The sequence below is a fragment of the Lampris incognitus genome, chromosome 15, assembly GCF_029633865.1.
Source record: "Lampris incognitus isolate fLamInc1 chromosome 15, fLamInc1.hap2, whole genome shotgun sequence".
NCBI classification, from domain to species: Eukaryota; Metazoa; Chordata; class Actinopteri; order Lampriformes; family Lampridae; genus Lampris; species Lampris incognitus.
Genome location: NC_079225.1, coordinates 14,721,370 through 14,741,815, shown reverse-complemented (window position 1 = coordinate 14,741,815; position 20,446 = coordinate 14,721,370). Strand labels below are relative to the sequence as shown.

The window sequence follows — 20,446 nt, the reverse complement described above, 5'->3', positions numbered from 1 at the left end:
TCTTTGCGTCCTGCGTCACCATGCCCGGATATCCGGGCCGCGTCGCTGCGCTGCTCCTCTCTCCGGCCACCGCCTTTAAGCATGCGGGCCGAGCGGTGCTGCGTGCCCCCACCCCCCACCTCCAACCCCATCTCCCGCTTTCTTTCCCCCGTCGCGAGGCGCGCAAGCGGTTTTTATCAAACTTTGACTGGAAGACAGATGGCTTTGAATAGGGGGAGCCTAATGTAAAGTGCGTGGAGTATGGCGGAGGGGGGGAGATAAGAGGCAGCCGGCCAATTCTCTCTAGCTGCGCTGGGGTACAGGGCCTTAAATCACCTGTTATCTCCTGCAGCCTCAGCGAGACGCTAATGGTCATCACAGCAGGATGAACCCCGCAGGCAGCGGCAGCAGCAGGGGGCGGGGGGGGCGGGGGGGGAGGGCAGATGAGGTGGCGTTGGGGGGTGGGGGGAGGCTGGAGCCACATGCACTCCGCCCGCCCGCTGCTGCCGCGGTCCTCATGAGGACACACAGGGCTGCACCGGTGATGATGAGGCGGGAGTTTCGGCGGAGCATTAGTCTTTGTGCCGGCAACACAGCAGACATCCATATTGATGCGGCGGCGGCGGCCCACTAGGGCCGTACAAGGGGCTTCTGTGATATCACTTCTGCAGCACAGAGCGGCTATTATGACGTCATTGTGCGCCGCGCGCCGTCGGGGTATTATCGCCGCCGTCAGTGCTATACGGACCCGGGCACGGTCACCCGCTGTGACGTCACAATTCCCTCGGCTTGTAGCGCAGGCGGGCTTGACAGTGCTCCCTCTATGTCCGCAACAAAAGACGCTGCGGAGAGCGCACGTTCGAGTCCAAGTTCTTTGGCACGTGTCCTATTGTCGTCGTGTCTTCGCCCCCCCCCCCCCCCGCGCGACGGTATAATGCTGAATGACGCGCATTGTGCTCCGCTGAAAACGACTCCATCTTTATAAACCCCAGTGACCCCCATCGGGCACTTGACGCCTGTTGACAAAACGCACCGATGCTTGTGTCGACAAACCGACAGATTTATACATCAAGTTCGACTTTGGGCTTTTTTTCCCTTTCTGTTGGACTTGAATATGGTTAGTGCAAGAAGAAGGGAAGCAACATTTTAATTCCTGAGGGGGGGGGGGGACAAAACAAAACTCGGTTTGTGCCACTGTGCCTTTGCAGAGCATTGCTTTATCGCGCTTTTTTGGAGGTACTGTGTTCGTCGGCAATACCATGACGTGATCTCTCTTTGTTCCACTCAACAAAAACACCACTGATTTACTGGCTCTGCAGCAAAGATCACCTCTATTGTAAGTACGTGTGCCAAACAAAACGCTTTTACTCCGCTGGGTTCTGGTATATTTCTCACAAAGCTCAGTTGGGTCCGATTCTGTGCCAAGAGAGTGGCTGGATACGAGCAAAAGGCAGGCCGCGCTCAGCATTCCAGAATCAGCAGAAACAGCCGCGTGCTGACCTGCACGGCGGGTTTAATGGGAGCACAAAACACTGACACCATCTGATCCATTTGGCTCGCCGAAGACCTGACGAGACTTTTCCTGCGAGACTCGAACCGCTTTGATACGGGTCAAGCGCCGGGAAGGCAGGTTTTGCATGCAGTCCCTGAACCAGCGGGGATCTGAACGGAGCGGGTCAAACTGATCAGAGCGGTCATTGCAGTTTTGACCCTGTTCTCGCTGACCGGGTCAGGATGTTTTCATCCGCACTTTTGCCGACATTAAAGCTCTAGAGTGGCCTCGACTTCTCTGTACAGTAACACGTCCGGCACAGTTACATGGCTGCATCAAATCTGGGATCGCGTGTGTGTAATGGGGGAAGGGCGGGTCGTTTGAGCGTCTGTGCCCCAAAAGACGAAAGGTCCAACAAAGTCGAACAAGGCGGAAATTTTGACCGTTCTGGATATTCAACGTTTAATAACATTGTGGAAAAAAAAGATACAGACTTGCCGTTCCCCGAATGCCCCTCAAACTGCATATATTTGCATTAAAATTAATCTGCATATATTTGCATTAAAATTAATTTGAGAACAATTGCACAAAAAAGTTACAAGATCCACCCAAATCGACCACGAGCGGTCAAAATGACCGCGCGTAATTTGCCCATCATCGTGCGCGTCACGTCATTATTTATGACGTGTGTTGGACGCGCTGCCCTAGAAACACACTAGCGTCCTCCAGTGCAGAGAAACACTTTGATTATGGCCAACATGTCTGGTTGCAGACGCCGTTGCAGACTCACCGTGACTCCCACCGACGCGTTGCAGGATTAGCAGGCGTGGGACGGCGGCCATTTTACATTTTTTGAAAAATCGTATTAAAGTTGTTAAAATGTTAATTTCGGTGTCAGTCGTTTCTTAACAGACATACTAACACATGCAATGCGTTAATATTTCAACTGGGTGTTTATCTTGACAGAATATAGAGTTTAAAAACCGTGGCGGTCATTTTGACCGCCCATGGTCGTTGTAGTTGCTTTTAAGTTCCGGTCGTTGTTTGGGACTGTTTCAATGGTTATTTTCAGTTCCTTTTTTTTTTACATTTCACGTTTTATAGGCCTTGTTACGTTTGTTAGATTAGCAATATGTGTTTTACGTTTTGTTTTTCAGGTAATATTTTTCAATTTTGCTATTCAACTTTGACCGTGTCTCTCTCTCTCAAGTTCAAATTGTTTCAAAATATAGCGGTCGAAGTTTTAATTTCGGTGTCAGTCGTTTGCTAACAGACATACCAACATATGCAGCGCGTTAATATCCCAATTTGGGTATTTATCTTGACAGGATAGAGAGTTTAAAAACCGGCGGTCATTTTGACCGCCCGCGGTCGTTGGAAGTAGGCGTGAAATCCCGGTCGTTCTAGTGTGTTCAATGAAAGCACGAGCTCTGAGACCTGAAATGTCCATTATTTGGTGAATTTAGTACATGTGATGTACTCGTGGCCATCGTCGGTGACAGGTATCCTGTGCTTGGACTAAAAAAGGTCCACTGTTTAGGGGCGGGGGGGGGGGCAGTGATTAAAGTGGGCCGGAGCTCCCCGGATCCCGACACCGGCACTTCCCCTCCTCCTCCCTCAAGTCAACCGGAGCTGAGATCCGGCACTCTGTAGACAGGAGTAATTTCAACCTTTTTGTCACAGTAAAATTTAAAACAAAAAACATGATGCAGCCAATTCACATCCATTACAAAATAAATCGCAAATAAAGTCGTTCCTCTATTTTTATACTACTTTACTTTTTTCTAAAAGTTTGAATGATATCGCGTCCTCACGTGACCCGCACCTGCCTGCTGTGTGGCTTCACCAGACTTGACGTCAGAAGAGACTGGCTTCACACTCACGGGTCAGGGTCAGTTCACCGCACCAGGCAGACAAGACTCGAGAGAGCATCAACCTGCTACCTGCGCTATTATCTTGGATTGGGGGGCATAAAGAGTGAGTATCTTCAGTGTATTTCCAATAGTATTTCCAATAGTTTTGTCTAGCTCTGCTGTGGTTTTCATTCAAGCAACTAACGTTAGCGAACGTAACGTTAGCTAGCTAGCTAACTAGCTATCTTCCACCCGGTAACGTTGTTAGCTAGTTGCTGACGTTGCTGGCTAGTTGTTTGAATGCTGCTAGGCAAGCTAACTATCGGTAGCCTCCGGTTACGTTACCGGTAGCTAGCTAGTTATGTTTGTCCAACCTTAGCTCTGGCCATGCAATATTTTCATTCAAATAACTAACTAGCTAGCAAACGTTAGCTACCGGTAGCTATTATTAGCTAACAATGCTATCACTCCCGCACTTTTGCCCACCTCTCTAATACAGAGATCCCCCACTTACCAAATCCCACTTTAACCCCTGGGGGGACCCACCTCCTTCAGCATGCAGATTGCAGCCCTGCGCCACCTTGCTCTTAACACATTCAAAGCGCGGAGGCTGCTGGGAGGGACGACATTACATTTGTACCCAAGTCAACCCGTTGGACACCGTGCGATCAAAATGTGATTAAGCATTCATGTAGAAGAATTTCCCCATTTTCCTTGCAAGGCACACCTGCACAAGCCAGACCTCCCTGTGGCCCCTGGGCTCCCGGCGAGGGCCCCGACAATTACACCCCAAATAAAAGAGAACGATTCAGCTAGCTCCAAAAAACAAAAACAAAAAAAACAAAAACGCACCCGGATGCTCTCTACCGGGAGCACGGGCCAATTAACAGAATAATTAACTGAACTAACGTCTCTCTTAAATGACTGTTACAGGCCGCCGTGACAGCAGCGTGTGTGTTTTAATTAAAGTGCCCCCCCCCCCGGTTACCTCGTGCATTTCTAAAGCCCACGAGGGACTCGTAGGCAGTGAAAGGAGACGTTCGCTGAGCACCTCGGTGAACGTGCACGTCAAAGTGCTCGCGAGTTGACAGCTTTTCTTGGGGGGGGGGGGTTTCGCCCATGCAGGCTAATATTGGCTGCAAAGCAGTAGTTAACCCCCCCCCCCCGCAAAAAAGAGCTCGTCTGCTTTGCGGCGCTGAGTGTTATCCTGTCCAATGAAGCAAACAGACCGGCGCTGAAATTAAAGGAGGGTATTTAATGAAACGCCTGGATCCCCACGGGTAACACAACAGGACAGCCCCATTAATAAGACGCGGACCCCGTTTACACTTGGTTTTAAAATGCGTTTTCTGTTGCGTTGTGTGTTTTTTTTTTCTTCTTCTTCTTCTTCTCTATCGGATCACAAGTGGACAACGCTAAACGACCACCAAGACGTTTTGTGAACCGGTTACTCAAACCACTTGCCGAGGTGGTCTGGGACGCATCTGACCACATGTCTTTTGTGGCGTAAACGCTAATGCGTCCTGATGCGTCCCCGACAAGGACGTAACAGGAATTCTTCTTCTTTTTCGGGGTAACGAAATCGGATCACAAGTGGTCAGCGGGACGCATTTGGAGACACGGGTGTAAACGGCGGCGTGTCTCGCTGTCCACTTGTGATCCGGTCGCCCAAAACGCATTTTGAAACCAAGTGTAAACGGGGTCTATTTCTGAGCGTGCTGCTGCTGGACTGCCCCATAATGCAATGCGTTTTGGAAACGGAGAGGGGGGGGCGATACAAAGAATAACGGGGGAGGGGGGGACAACCTAATAGATCCAGAATATTTTGACACCTGGTTTTGTTTGAAAGTGACCCCGTTCTCCTGCCACCCTTCCGTCAGCGCAAGCGTACCGCCACAACACAACACAACGCCATGAGGAGGAGCCCATGGCGGTGAAGTGTGGACTGTAGCACGGATTTGGGACACAGCTTGAGACGGCATCATGTCGCCAGGATTTGGAGCCAAAAAGTCGTTTCACAAAGCAGGGATGAGGCGCGGCTAGAGGAAGAGACCAGCCTGAAGCGAGCCGGACTCTCCGCTTGGAAGGCGCAGCACGACGCAGCGGACAGATCCGCTCCCAACCGCGAGACCCCACGTTAACAAAAAGCAGCGCAACTCCAAGTGTTCGAAAACTCGACTTACAGCGAAGCTTCTGACTTAAGAACACACATTTGCCTTATTTTTAGGGATGATGGCGTATAATTAACGCCTCCTTATTTCTCTGGGTTTTTTTCCTGTGTGAAAGACAAAACACGTGGTTCTCACCGTGCTGACGCGTCCTGCAGGCAAGGCCTGTTAAAACCGGCTGGAATGGGCGGTCTATTCCGTTGCCGACCAACACGGGAATCGGCGGTTCGAATTCCCCGTGTTACCTCCGGCTCGGTCGGGCATCCCTACACACACAATTGTCCGTGTCTGCGGGTGGGAAGCCGGATGTGGGTATGTGTCGTGGTCGCTGCACTAGCGCCACCTCTAGTCGGTCGGGGGTGCCTGTTCGGGAGGGGTGGTAGGGGGGACCGAGGGAAATAAGGTGATCCTCCCACGCGCTACGTCCCCCTGGTGAAACTCCTCACTGTCAGGTGAAAAGAAGCGGCTGGCGACTCCACATGTATCGGAGGAGGCGTGTGGTAGTCCTACCCAGTCTCACGGCAGTTCGTGAAATAGTCATGACATTTAATATATCGATTTCGTGTACACTGACACGAATTTCCCCCCTTTCTTTCTTGACGCTCAGCACGACTTTCAAGCTCGCTAAGGATCATGGGTAGGCTAACGTAGCCTTCCGCTCTTGAAACTGAGCAAAACGAGCGTGATTGAGAAATAATGAAAACGGACGGGCGGCTCACCAGCCCGTCATATTGGTGAGGTATCAAGGACACTTCCGTGTTTTTGTGTTGAGAAATGTCAAAGATGTCTTTAAAATCCACAGGTCGATGTGTGACGGATCCTGTCCGTCACAATGTCGTGAAGAACTGTTAGGGGTTAGTTTCAATAGCGGAAGGCTACGTTAGCCTTACCCATGATCCTCAGCGAGTTTGAAAGTCGTGCCGAGTGTCACGAAAAAAACAACGGAACGTTCGTGTCCTTGTTCGTAAACGTCGTGAGTATTTCACGAACTGCCGTGAGACTGGGCTGGGCCAGATACAATTCCGGGGGGGGGGGAGAACCCGGCTGGGAGCGGGTGGAGGCAGTCATGAGTGACGGAGGCCCAGTGGGCACAAGACATTGAGGTTGGAGAGAAAACACCGTGTTGGTTTCTCAAGTTTATTCGATCTATGGTTATCAAAGACAATGCCCAGGAACATAAGTTATGGGGGGGGGGGAAAGCCTTCATGACGGGGATTCAAGGGTCTGATATGACAGCGTTATCATCTTTAGACATAGGCATATTTTCCTCATTTGTTTTAAAACAGCAATGTTAAAAAGTAAAAAACAGAGAAGTTGGACGACAGACAAAACAAAACAGACGAACAGAAGAAGAGATGGCAGAGAGATGTCGAAAAGGACATTAGCTTAGTGGAGTGCTTTGTTTGGTGAGCCCTGGGACGGCTCCTCTGTGTGTGTGTGTGTGTGTGCATGTGTGTGCATGTGTGTGTATGTGTGTGTATGTGTGTGTGTCTGTGCACCGTTAACTTGACCACAAGCCGTGTTTAACCCCCCTCCCCACTGTTCGCCAGAGGTCAAGCGGTGGTGACCGGAGCTCATCCTGGTTGTAAGTGCTGGCTGAGGACGAGTCCCACCGCCGCCGCCAGTCTCCCCCCCCCGGACGCACAAACACTGCTCGGCCAGAAAGAAAGCTGCACAAACACACTGCTCACCAACAACAGGCACCAGGCTGCAACATGGCCCCCATGGACTTTCCCAGCAAGCACGCTCGCACACTCTCACGCACTCTCACGCACACTCACTCGCCCATAAACTGTACAGTATATTATGCACAAGTTCCACACACACAAAATTAAGACTTGTTAAAAAAAACACATGATAAAAGCACAACATGGTAGTTTAAAAAAAAAATCAATTGCACATGTAGAGACGAAACGCGAGAAGGGACAGTGAAGACGGATGGAGTGCAAGAGGAGAGGAGGGAGGGCAGCCGTGGGTGAGGCAAGATGATACAGTACATTCAATAAAAAAAGAAAAAGAAAAAAAAAAGGGGAAGAAGAAATAAAGGCAAGATTAGAATCAAAACCACTGAAAAGATTTAAATAAAAACCTAAACACTTTTTTTTTCTTCCAGTCTATAATGTTTTTTGTTTGTCTTGTTCTTCTTCTTCTTCAGCCATTGATCCAAAGCTTGCTCTGGGGGCGGGGCGGAGGGCGGGGGCGGGGCTTACACCAAGTCTCGGTCCCGAGTCCGCCGACGGGGAGCGGAACTCGGGTCAGGTGTGTGGCTTTAATTGTTTTCGTTGCTTTGTGTGTGTGTGTGTGTGTGTGTTTTTTTTTTTTTTTAAATCAATGTTCACGTCTACATCTCTACAAACCCGAGGCTTTCGACGCCGGGCCGGGGGCGGAGGTGGGGGGGCGGAGGCGGGGGGGCGGGTTGTAGTAAGGGGCAGTTGGTGGGGTGCAAGTCTTCCGTGACCTGACATACGCACAGGCACGTACATAAGCTCACGCATACCAATACGCTCACAAAGGTTACGCAGGCACACACACGCACACACACGCACGCACGCGCACCACACACGCACGCACACGCAGTGCATCCTCATTCCTTTCACCCTGGGTGCAGGCTTAGTGTCTCTTCTTCTTAGCTTAGCACGCTAAGTAAGCTCTCTGTTCTGTACAAAAGCAGCCTCCTTCCCTGAATTCGGAGTCCGTGTGTTCTCTCCTCAGTCGCTCTCTTTGCTTTTTTGAAAATTTTTATTTTTAATTGTATTCATTTATTTATTTATTTATTTATTTGGGGGGGGGGGTCCTCGTTTGTTCTCGCTCCCCCCCCCCCCCCGGTTATCGTTCACAACTCCTCCTTTTTACTTCTTTCGAGAGCTGAGCAGTTTATCCGCCTCGGGGTAGGTGGGATACTTCACCGTCTCGATCTTCTCCTTGACCTTGTAGGAGGGGTAGAGGCCGGTGCGGCCCAGTTTGCGGTTGACCCCCTTGGAGTAGCCGTCCCAGTGGTTGCCGGCCACGCCGATCACGTCGCCGGGCTCCAGCGGTATGTCCTCGCTGTTGCGCGGCTGGTGGGGGTAGACGGCGATCTGGTTGTGGGCGTTTTGACCTCCGAAGTAGTAGATGTCATCCAGGGAGTAGAAGTAGGAGGAGGCGTCCGGGTGGAGCGTCTGCATGATCTCGTAGGCCACACGGCACACCTGAAAGGGGATCAGTTGGAGGCTGTTTATTCCATTCACAATGAATGTGCAGCAAGCTGACACGTCAACATCCTTAGTAAAGACAGAACACGTGGTACAAGGACAAGAGAACATCCACCCAGCAGGACCTCTGACACGCAGGACATCCACCTGATTAAGGACTTACTCATTCAGGGTCCCCCACCCCCCTTTTCTCCCCAATTGTACTCGGCCAATTAACCGTCCCGGTTGCTGCTCCAGCCGCTTTCTTTTCACCTGACAGTGAGGAATTTCACCAGGGGGACGTAGCGCCTGGGAAGATTACGCTATTCCCCCCAGCCCCCCCCCAACAGGTGCCCTGACCGACCAGAGGGGGCGCTAGTGCAGCGACCAGGACACACACCCACATCCGGCTTCCCACCCGCAGACACGACGAAATTGTGTCTGTAGGGACGCCAGTGATTCGACCTGGCGATCCTCGTCAGCTGGTACTTTAACATACCCCCCCCCCCAAACTTTAAGCACCGATATGCAATTACAGCGGCCAAAAACCTAGCTAAAAATATGTGCCGTCGGTGGGGAGGAATACGACTTTATAACTCGACTGACCGTTTTCCACAACTTCAATATTTCCAGGACGTTTGATCGCTTACGAGGGGTTTTCCATAACTCGAAAACAATTCTGTAATGTCCAGGTTTTCCAGGATGTGTGGGAACCCTACTGATTTCCTCATCCATCCATCCATCCATCCATCCATCTGTCGATACTCGCTTAATCCAATTTAGGGTCACAGTGGGTTGTAGTCTATCCCACCATGCACTGGGTGGAAGGTCCTGGGCTGGTTGCCAGTCCATCACAGGGCCTACACACACACACACACACCGCTCATCCCTATCACCTATTCAGAGACTTCACCACATAGTTCACCATTTAAACCAGGGGTGTCGAAACTCCAGGCCTCGAGGGCCGCAGTGTCTGCAGGTATTTGTTGCAGCCAGTGCACTACACCACCTGATTAAACTAGTCAGCTCACCTCCTGTCAAGGAGGGAAAGGACCTAGTTTAATCAGGTGGTGTAGTGCATGGCTGCAACAAATACCTGCGGACACTGCGGCCCTCGAGGCCTGGAGTTTGACACCCCTGGTTTACACCCTAACAGACACATGTGAGGCTGCACAGCAGGCTGTGAAGTACACACTCGTGAAAACTATTCTTTTGTTGGCAGTTTTACATTTACCCAAGTTGCTCCTGCTTGCGTTGCTGGCAACTCAGATGCATATCTATATTTGATACGACCCAACCTGGACATGGAGCTGCTGCCCAACTGAGTTAAAGTTTACCCCCCCCACACCCCCCTCAGGCATGAGACGAGGTACAATTTTAATCAACACGTATTAAACAGAAATTTACTCATAACCACGGAAATGTATCGCATAATTTGTTTTTTTTTGTTTTTTTTTTACTCTTCTCTTCTGCAAAACATTGCAGGCTGGCTGCAGGCTACTTTTAAATTTATTTCTGATTCTTCTCCCAATTTAGCGGCCGATCGATCCCTATTTTAATTCAAACACCCACCCTCGCACTGCGGGCGTTCGCCAACTGCATCTCTCCGGCCGGCAGTCTAAGAGGAGTCGCCTCGCCACTTCCGTGACAAGGCGACTCCAGGCCGAACCACTGCTTTTTCCGACACACCCAGAGACGCACTCATGTGACGAACACAAGCCGACTCCGCCCCCCATCCCGAAGACAGTGTTGCCAATGATCGCTGCTTCATCGAGTCCGGCCATAGTCGGATCTGACGAGACCGAGGCGCGAACCCCCAGTCCCCAGTGGGCAACTGCATCGACACAAAGCCGACGCTTAGACCGCTACACCACCGCGGACTATGGCTGCAGGCTACTTTTACCACGACAGCCGTCCTCGTCGTGGTCTCGTTAGCCGCGGTGCCTGCGGAGAGCGGTCTCACCTGTGAGGAGAAGGTACAGACCAGGAAGTCCGTCTGTGACAGGAAATGGATATCCAGAATGACCCCTCTCAGTGAGTTCTCCGTGTAACGGTTGTGCAGGCCCGCTGACCAGGAGATGGAGTTATCGCTGATGAACTCATAGTCTGGATACCTGGAAGGGACAAAAAGGTGGTGCGTTGTGTCAGCTGAAGTCCCCCGGCCCACGAGACACAGGCGGACAAACCGGCGCGGCTAAACTCATCAAGCTGAATATGTCCAATTGAATATACTTCAGTGGCATGGTCACCCCCCCCCCCAATTGCACCAACCCAATTACCCCGCCCTTCCGAGCCGTCCCGGTCGCTGCTCCACCCCCCTCTGCCGATGCAAGGAGGGCTGCGGACTACCACGTCTCCTCCGATACACGTGGAGTCGCCAGTCGCTTCTCTTCACCCGACAGTGAGGAGTTTCACCAGGGGGACGTAGCACGAGGGAGGATCACGCTATTCCCCCCAGTTCCCCTCCCCCCTGAACAGGCGCCCCGACCGACCAGAGGAGGCGCTAGTGCAGCGACCAGGACACATACCCACATCCGGCTTCCCACTCACAGACACGGCCAATTGTGTCTGTAGGGACGCCCGACCAAGCCGGAGGTAACACGGGGATTCGAACCGACGATCCCCGTGTTGGTAGGCAACGGAATAGACCGCCACGCCACCCGGACGCCGGCACAGTAACCTTTTAGTCGCTCGGAGTTTGTCTTACTCTGTACAAAGACATAAAATATACAAGACCAATCATTCATCAAAGTTACAAAAAGAAAAAAATCCCTCCGTACGGTCGATACCCGGCGTTCAGTACACAGATGAAAACATACAAAAGAAATATGCAGCTCTATTGTGCACATGACAAACAGAACGGCGCCATGTCTCCAAAGAACAGCTCCATCCCGGGATACAGCCAACCACACACACACACACACATCTACACACATCTACACAGATCTACACAGATCTACACACAATGACTTGAGGCACATTGCACTGAATGATGGATGAAGAGAGACGCAGATGCACACTCGCATGAAAACGCACATATATACACACACACGTACACAAACACACACTGACTGACTTGGTTTTGGCCTCCTGCAGAAGGGAAGGGTCGTCGGTGGCCAGGTAGACGCGTTTCTTGTCCACGTGGACGTGTCTGGCCAGGTGCTGGAACTGCTCCTCCACGTGCATCATGTACTCCTCTATGGGGTGGAAGGCAGCCTCTGTCCCCACCTTGTCTGTCCTCCTCACATGGACGCTGAACAGAGACACGGAGACAGAGAACGAGAGATGGTGAAACAGAAGGAGACACAGAAAGAGCGAGAGAGAGAGGAAGACATGGCGAGGAAGAGGAATCTCAAAGACGAAGACGGAGAGAGAGACAAGTAGAAGGACAGAGGAAAAAAGACATGACTAATGGGCTGTAAGGAGAGACAGAAGGACAGAAAAGGGTGAAAAAAAGAAACAGGTTTGAGATGACAAGTGGGCAAGGAGGAAAGAGAGTGTGGGAGAGAGAGAGAGAGAGAGAGAGAGAGAGAGAGAGGCAGAGAGAGAGAGGCAGACAATGAGAGATATAGTGAAAGGGAAAGTCAAGCACAGACAGCAAAATATCAATTTTCTCTATTTTCATCCCTGTGTCCTTGTCATCCCTTCCAAAAAGTGAGGCGGAACAGAGAGTCCAGTTGGAGGCTGAATATCAGAGGAAAGGAGCGGAGCTTAAAAAGAGGACAAGAGCCCTCGACGACATTTCCCCTTCTCTCTCAGTATCCGTCCCTGAAAAGAGGGCAGAGGCCAAAACCCAATTTACCACACCCGCAGCGGGTCGAGCGCAGTTCTGTGCACCACATGTGTTTTCTGACATGTTGCCCAAAGCGTCCCACAAAATGCTGCAACGTCTAACTGGAAAACCAAAGAGCTTCAACCTACGTCATGAGAAACGAAGACCTGATAATGAAAAGGACAGAAAGAAAGAATAGAGAAAGTTAGGGGTAGAGAGAGAGAGAGAGAGAGAGGGGTAAAGAGAGAGTGAGAGGGGTAGACAGAGGTAGACAGAGAGATAGAGGGGGAGTAGAGAGAGAGAGAGAATGAGAGAGAGGTAGACAGAGCGAGAGATAGGGGGGGGAGAGGTAGAGAGAGAGAGGTAGACAGAGGTAGACAGAGTGAGAGATAGAGAGAGAGGGGTAAAGAGAGAGTGAGAGGGGTAGACAGAGGTAGACAGTGAGAGATAGAGGGGGGGTAGAGAGAGAGGTAGAGAGAGAGAGGTAGACAGAGGTAGATAGAGAGAGAGATAGAGAGAGAGATAGAGGGGGGGTAGAGAGAGAGAGGTAGACAGAGGTAGATAGAGAGAGAGATAGAGAGAGAGGGGTAAAGAGAGAGTGAGAGGGGTAGACAGAGGTAGACAGTGAGAGATAGAGGGGGGTAGAGAGAGAGGTAGAGAGAGAGGTAGACAGAGGTAGATAGAGAGAGAGATAGAGAGACAGATAGAGGGGGGGGTAGAGAGAGAGATAGAGAGAGAGAGGTAGACAGAGGTAGATAGAGAGAGAGATAGAGAGAGAGATAGAGGGGGTAGAGAGAGAGATAGAGAGAGAGAGGTAGACAGAGGTAGATAGAGAGAGAGATAGAGGGGGTAGAGAGAGAGGTAGAGAGAGAGAGGTAGACAGAGGTAGATAGAGAGAGAGATAGAGAGAGAGATAGAGGGGGTAGAGAGAGAGGTAGAGAGAGAGAGGTAGACAGAGGTAGATAGAGAGAGAGATAGAGAGAGAGATAGAGGGGGTAGAGAGAGAGGTAGAGAGAGAGAGGTAGACAGAGGTAGATAGAGAGAGAGATAGAGGGGGTAGAGAGAGAGGTAGAGAGAGAGCGGTAGACAGAGGTAGATAGAGATAGAGATAGAGGGGGGGTAGAGAGAGAGAGGTAGACAGAGGTAGATAGAGAGAGAGATAGAGAGAGAGGGGTAAAGAGAGAGTGAGAGGGGTAGACAGAGGTAGACAGTGAGAAATAGAGGGGGGGTAGAGAGAGAGGTAGACAGAGGTAGAGAGAGAGAGAGAGGAGAGAGAGAGAGAGAGAGAGAGAGAGAGAGAGAGATGGAAACAATAAACAGACCATGGCTAATTACTAAGACAGAGATCAGTCAATCAACACTGGTGATGCCTGCTGGAGCAGAAGAGCCCTTCGTTTACAAGGCAACTGAAACTAAGACGGGGGAGAAGAGCAGGAACTTCCGGGGCGGGGTTAGCTACACTCATACCCATCTGCTTTGGTCTGAGGATGCCATTCTTACAAGGGCGGCAACTGTTGACCGCTATAGGAGCCGCTACAGCTTATGTGTAGTCCTCGCTGCTTAGAGGGAGGGAGTGATGGAGGAGGTGACGGGATTTCAGCTCCTAGTTCAGTAGGTTTTACCATCTCTGCTGGGTGACTCCCATGAAAAGCTTAAAACTTCATTCGAACCCAGAACAGCCCGAGTAGATCGAAAACCAGACGTGCACCATGCTAGCTGACAGTGGGGCCGGGCTGCAAGTCACAGGATGGTAGGATGGAGCGGTCCAAACTGCAGCAAGCCTCTTACACAAGGGAACCAGCAGGGGTGCACGGATTTGGGGATGGATGGATGGATGGAAGGAAGGCAGGCAGGAAGGAAGCAACGTGGGTGTCTTCTTCCTGGGGTGGTTGGGCGGGGGCAAGCTAAATCCTGCTATCTCCTCTGTAGCCTCAGAATCAGCCTCCCCCATCTTATTCCTCCACCTCCCTATTTCCTACCATCAAGCCCCCCCCCTGCGGCGGCCCCAGCACGTCTCCCGTGCACTGGAGAGTAGCGTGGATCCCTTTCAACCGCCACTCGTTCTCCTCCCCAGTCGTGCTTTTAAACCCCCCCCCACCCACCCACCAACTCCCCCGTGCCGAGAGACGCGCTCAGGCACTTTGTTACAACATGAGTGCAGAGCGGCACAGAATCAGTCGGAGGAGAAGAAGGAACAAACCCCCCCCCCTTTGTTCTCCCCCAACACTTCATTTCAATAGGCTTTCCCCAGCGGTGGGGCGGATGGAAGGGTGGGGCAGAGCGTGGTGGTTGGGGGGAGGAGGAGGAGGGTTCAAGTGGGAAAGACAAAGACGAACACAGAGGTGTGTGAAAGACCTGAGAGAGAGAGAGAGAGAGAGAGAGAGAGAGAGAGAGAGAGAGAGAGAGAGAGAGAGAGAGAGAGAGAGAGAGAGAGTGTTGGGGAGATGGAGGGGCAGGGGGATGCTAGTGAGAGGTGAGCGCAGCATAAAAATAAAGGAAAATAAGGAAAATCTATCCAACAGTGCTGAATGAGTGAGCGAGAGAGAGAGAGAGAGAGAGAGAGAGAGAGAGAGAGAGAGAGAGAGCGAGAGAGAGAGAGAGAGAGGGAGCGAGAGAGAGGGAGCGAGAGAGAGAGAGAGAGAGAGAGAGAGAGAGAGAGGGAGAGAGAGAGTGGGGGACACAGGGCCTGTGCCGATGAATCGAATATGGCGGGACGATCAAAAATCAAGGCATGCAGGAGGATGGGGTGAGGAAAGGCTGGTCCAGTGTGAGTCACGATAAAAAAAAAGGAAGGTAGTGATGGTCGGACAGAGAGAGAGAGAGAGAGAGAGAGCGACGTTTCAGAAAAGGCAATGAGAAGTGAACACAACAGGACAAGATAAGCGAGGGAGGAAGGGAACATGACTCACAGCGGAGTAAGAAGGAGCGAAAGAACAGAAGAGGTCTGAAGTGCCGAAGGCTGACACACACAGACGACCAACTTTACACCGCGCATGCTAAGTCCGTGACGGAGCAAAACCCGGTCATGGTTGAACAGCGGTTTCCCAACAACACAGTGTTGTGTGTTTTGGTGTTTTTCTGAACGGGCGCTGGTTCTGAGCGGTCAGGGTTCGACCCACCGGGCGTTACAGTGCGGGCCATAAACTCTGCACGAGCTCGGGAAAACACACTCAAGTCAATGTAGTGTTGAGGGGACATGAAGCCTCCCTTACGCTTTCTCCGTCTGGCACAATTAACCTGCGGCACGCCGCGTCATGGGCAGCTGTGATCATTGGCTTTACTGCACCCATGGCTCCACCCACCTTCCACAGGCTTTACTGCCCCCATGGCTCCACCCAGCTTCCATAGGTTTTACTGCCCCCATGGCTCCAATCAGCTTCCATAGACTTTACTGCACCCATGGTTCCAACCAGCTTCCATAGACTTTACTGCCCCCATGGCTCCACCCAGCTTCCATAGGCTTTACTGCACCCATGGCTCCACCCACCTTCCATAGGCTTTACTGCCCCCATGGCTCCAACCAGCTTCCATAGACTTTACTGCCCCCATGGCTCCAACCAGCTTCCATAGGCTTTACTGCCCCCATGGTTCCAACCAGCTTCCATAGACTTTACTGCCCCCATGGCTCCAACCAGCTTCCATAGGCTTTACTGCCCCCATGGCTCCACCCAGCTTCCATAGGTTTTACTGCCCCCATGGCTCCAATCAGCTTCCATAGGCTTTACTGCACCCATGGTTCCAACCAGCTTCCATAGACTTTACTGCCCCCATGGCTCCAACCAGCTTCCACAGGCTTTACTGCCCCCATGGCTCCAACCAGCTTCCATAGACTTTACTGCCCCCATGGCTCCAATCAGCTTCCATAGGCTTTACTGCCCCCATGGTTCCAACCAGCTTCCATAGGCTTTACTGCATCCATGGTTCCACCCAGCTTCCATAGACTTTACTGCCCCATGGCTCCAACCAGCTTCCATAGGCTTCACTGCATCCATGGTTCCACCCAGCTTCCATAGACTTTACTGCCCCATGGCTCCAACCAGCTTCCATAGGCTTCACTGCATCCATGGTTCCACCCAGCTTCCATAGACTTTACTGCCCCATGGCTCCAACCAGCTTCCATAGGCTTTACTGCCCCCATGGCTCCAACCAGCTTCCATAGGCTTTACTGCACCCATGGCTCCAACCAGCTTCCATAGGCTTTACTGCATCCATGGCTCCACCCAGCTTCCATAGACTTTACTGCCCCATGGCTCCAACCAGCTTCCATAGGCTTTACTGCCCCCATGGCTCCAACCAGCTTCCATAGGCTTTACTGCACCCATGGCTCCAACCAGCTTCCATAGGCTTTACTGCATCCATGGCTCCAACCAGCTTCCATAGACTTTACTGCACCCATGGCTCCAACCAGCTTCCATAGGCTTTACTGCATCCATGGCTCCAACCAGCTTCCATAGACTTTACTGCACCCATGGTTCCAACCAGCTTCCATAGGACGGGAACGCCAGGGGAGAAAGACGATGCTCACCTCGACCACGCCAGGGGTCTGAGCCGGGGACGTAAAATGACACATTCCTGAACACCGTTTGCTTTTTTTTTTTTGGTGTAATTTCCCCCCCTTTTTCTCCCCAGTTGTATCCGGCCAATTACCCCACTCTTCCGGGCCATGCCGGTCGCTGCTCCACCTCCTCTGCTGATCCAGGGAGGGCTGCAGACTACCACATGCCTCCTCCGATACATGTGGAATCTCCAGCCACTTCTTTTCACCTGACAGTGAGGAGTTTCACCAGAGGGGACATAGCACCTGGGAGGATCACGCTATTCCCCCCAGTAACTCCCTCCCCCATGAACAGGTGCCCCGACTGACCAGGGGGGGCGCTAGTGCAGCGACCAGGACACATACCCACATCTGGCTGCCCACCCGCAGACACGGCCAATTGTGTCTGTAGGGACGCCTGACCAAACCGGATGTAACACGAGGATTCGAACCGGCGATCCCCGTGTTGGTAGGCAATGGAATAGACCCCACGCCACGCCACCCGGACGCCCCTGTTGAGGCACATTCTAAGAGTAAATGGCGACCACTATTTAACTCAAACTGAACCAAACTAAGGGTACACGAAGGAGGAAAGAAATCCTGGTTTGATAAAAGGGGCACGGACAGAAGGGAGGGACGGAACAAACGTGGACGGCAGCGGGAGGAGGAGAAGGCATGCGTCCTATCGATGAATGTTGACTCAGTGAAGTGTGGGTAAGAGAAACATTAATAAATAAACGAATCACATCCCATTCGATGGAGGCTTTTATCCCAAAGTGACTTCCAGTACAAGGAGTGCATAGTTTTTTTTTTCCGACGTGGGCGCCTCATGCGAGAGCTGAATTCACTGTGTGACAGTATTAGAGCCACACATTTACTGTGCTGGACCGCAAAGGACCGTTCCCGACCGGTCCAAGACACAGAGATGTGGACAGGGCGCCGATGGGGGCAAAGGCTGCCTCTGTCCAGAAGGCCGCCGGTTCAAAAACCCCAGGGTAGCTGCAAAAATCTGGCTGCAAAAGGCTCTCCCTTGTTCTTAATGTGTACGACTGAAGTGCTCTTGAGCAAAGCCCTAAACATCCGGTCTGCTAGAGCTGTCCAGGGACCAAAGACAGACGACCATGGCTGTGCTGGGCTGTCCCAGTGTGTTAATACTGTAATGTAACTGCAGAAAGAGGAAACGTGCTTAACAAACAAATCCCTTGCCCTGATCGATATGTGGAATAAATAAATAAATAAATAAATAAAACCAAAAAACAACAGTTAAAAAGAGGAACAAGCAAGCACTTTTGTCAGGGGAGAAGAATAACACACACACACACACACACACACGGAGGACAGAATGTCAAGCGTCCCTACCCGATGATGGGGTGTTTGAATCCCAGTTTGGCGGTGGTCTGCTGGATCTCCTTCTCCAGCCAGGCCTGAGGACGCACCAGGTACTTGACAAACTGGGACACCCACCAGACGGAAGGGTCCCCGTGGAGCCGGTGCAGACGCTGGGCCAGGTCTTCAGGAATGGCTAGGGGCAGGTAAGGGGGCCGCGGGTGTAGGCTGTCCACTATGGGCAGCTCCACCACCTGGATGTCCTTATCATGGGCCTCACCTGGGGACAGGGACAGGGAGATGAGGTTTGGTTGGGGTTGGGGGGGCGGTAAGAGAGGTCCAAGGTCAAGGTGAATTTGAGCTTGTTTTTCCCTCATCAATAATGTTGCGAAATTTTTCTTTAGCTTGCTTAAAACTGAAATCTAAGATTTTTCTCCATTAATGAACAGGTTTTTTTTTTTATCCACCTGGACCAGGGGTGGGCAACGTGATCCAGAAAGGGCCGTGTGGGTACAGGTCTTTGCTCCAACTAAGCAGTTACACACCTGATTCTATTAGTCAACCTACAGTCTTTGCTGAGGACCTTGATTTGTAGACTCAGGTGTGTAACGACTTGGTTGGAACAAAGACCTGCACCCACACCGGCCCTTTCTGGATCATGTTGCTAATCCCTGATCTGGACCATGGAGTCAGGTTCCATAACTCTCCATAGATGCTCCACATACCATTGTTGAAACTCTTAGACTGAAACATGATGACGGTGTGGCGATGCTTCTTTTGGACAGGTGATCAGGGCCGGCTCACTGCGTAAGCAGTACAGGCAAATTCTAGGGGCGCAGGATGCTCTAGGGGGTGCACAACTTTCTAACCCTAATTTCGACCTTAAACCCCCCCCCTCCCAAAAAAAACCCTTTGTTTTTAATGCACCCCTATCGAGGCGTGACAGAAGAAGATGCAGAGGACAGGAAGAGATGGAAAAGGATGTTTCACTGTGGCGACCCCTAACGGGAGCAGCCCAAATTAATGGTAGTAGATTACATCATACACAGGCAAAATAATTTTCTGAGTCGTGGACCTGGTGTCGTCCCCCCATTCTCGCTATTCATGTGTGGTGATTAAGGCAGGAGATTGCCACCCTAAACCACTTGTCCTGACTTCTGCCTGACGTTGATGAAGGTGACGTGTCTAAAAAGCCAAAATTATCTGGTGCCCAGGGCAGAAAAAGAAAGAAAGAGGAGGAAGAGAATGTGAAAAAGATAAAGGTATGTGATTAACAATATAAATTTGTTGGTGTGCTGCTAACGCTAATGTTATTACTTTATCTGGGCTAGTCCAAATGGCCACTTTACTGCATGTGGCTAAGCAAAATAAGGTAAGCATCATCGGTGTATGTGAATCTGTATTTCTTTCTTTTGGCTATTGTCCATTTATTATTTTTATATATTTAGAACAAATTTGACTCTAGTTTGTCATTTAGATTTAGGCCAGACTATTATAATTGTCTTTGCACAAGTGGATTAAAAACAAACTAACACCGCTGTATTTATATAACTGATCAGTAGCAAGACTTGTCTGCTTTTAAGATTAATACTAACAAATAGAGCTGTTAATCGAATCCCATTTGATATTGCAGTATTGATGCAGGCACAATGTTTCTTACTTGATAAAGGAGACACAATTTATTCTCATTAAAAACATGTAACTTTAATTATTATTCCAATATGAGATGAGATTATTATTGTATACCACTGCCAACTCATAATATTCATATTGACCATAACCTTTTTACTTGACATTGACAACGATCTTTTTACCTTACTAATTCTACTTTATAGCTCTCATCTCATCATCAGCCGCTTCTCTGGGGTCGGGTTGCGGTGGCAGCGAGCTAAGTAGGGCACTCCAGACATCCTTCTTCCCAGCAACGCCCTCCAGCTCCTCCTGGGGGATCCCCAGGCATTCCCAGGCCAGATTGGACATGTAGTCCCTCCAGTGAGTTCTGGGTCTACCCCGGGGTCTCCTCCCAGTCGGACGTGCCCGGAAAAACTCCAAAAGGAGGCGCCCAGGAGGCATCCTAATCAGATGCCCGAACCACCTCAATTGGTTCCTTTCGACGCGAAAGAGCAGTGGCTCTAATCTGAGCTCTCTCCGG

The 20,446-nt window shown here is 51.0% G+C and overlaps 1 protein-coding gene across 2 annotated transcripts in view; it reads right to left on the bottom strand.

The window, feature by feature from the left end:
- Positions 1-7,836: 7,836 nt before the first annotated feature.
- The window catches only part of fut8b (fucosyltransferase 8b (alpha (1,6) fucosyltransferase)), a 117,965-nt gene continuing 105,355 nt past the window's right edge, over positions 7,837-20,446 (bottom strand). For both annotated transcript variants that reach the window (XM_056294844.1, XM_056294845.1), the window contains 4 exons: positions 18,328-18,574; positions 11,739-11,915; positions 10,626-10,776; positions 7,837-8,680 (listed from right to left, as the gene is read on the bottom strand). In XM_056294844.1, the coding sequence (XP_056150819.1) occupies positions 8,342-8,680; positions 10,626-10,776; positions 11,739-11,915; positions 18,328-18,574 (914 nt within the window). In that variant the 3' untranslated portion in view covers positions 7,837-8,341. The remainder of the gene's footprint in view (positions 8,681-10,625; positions 10,777-11,738; positions 11,916-18,327; positions 18,575-20,446) is intronic.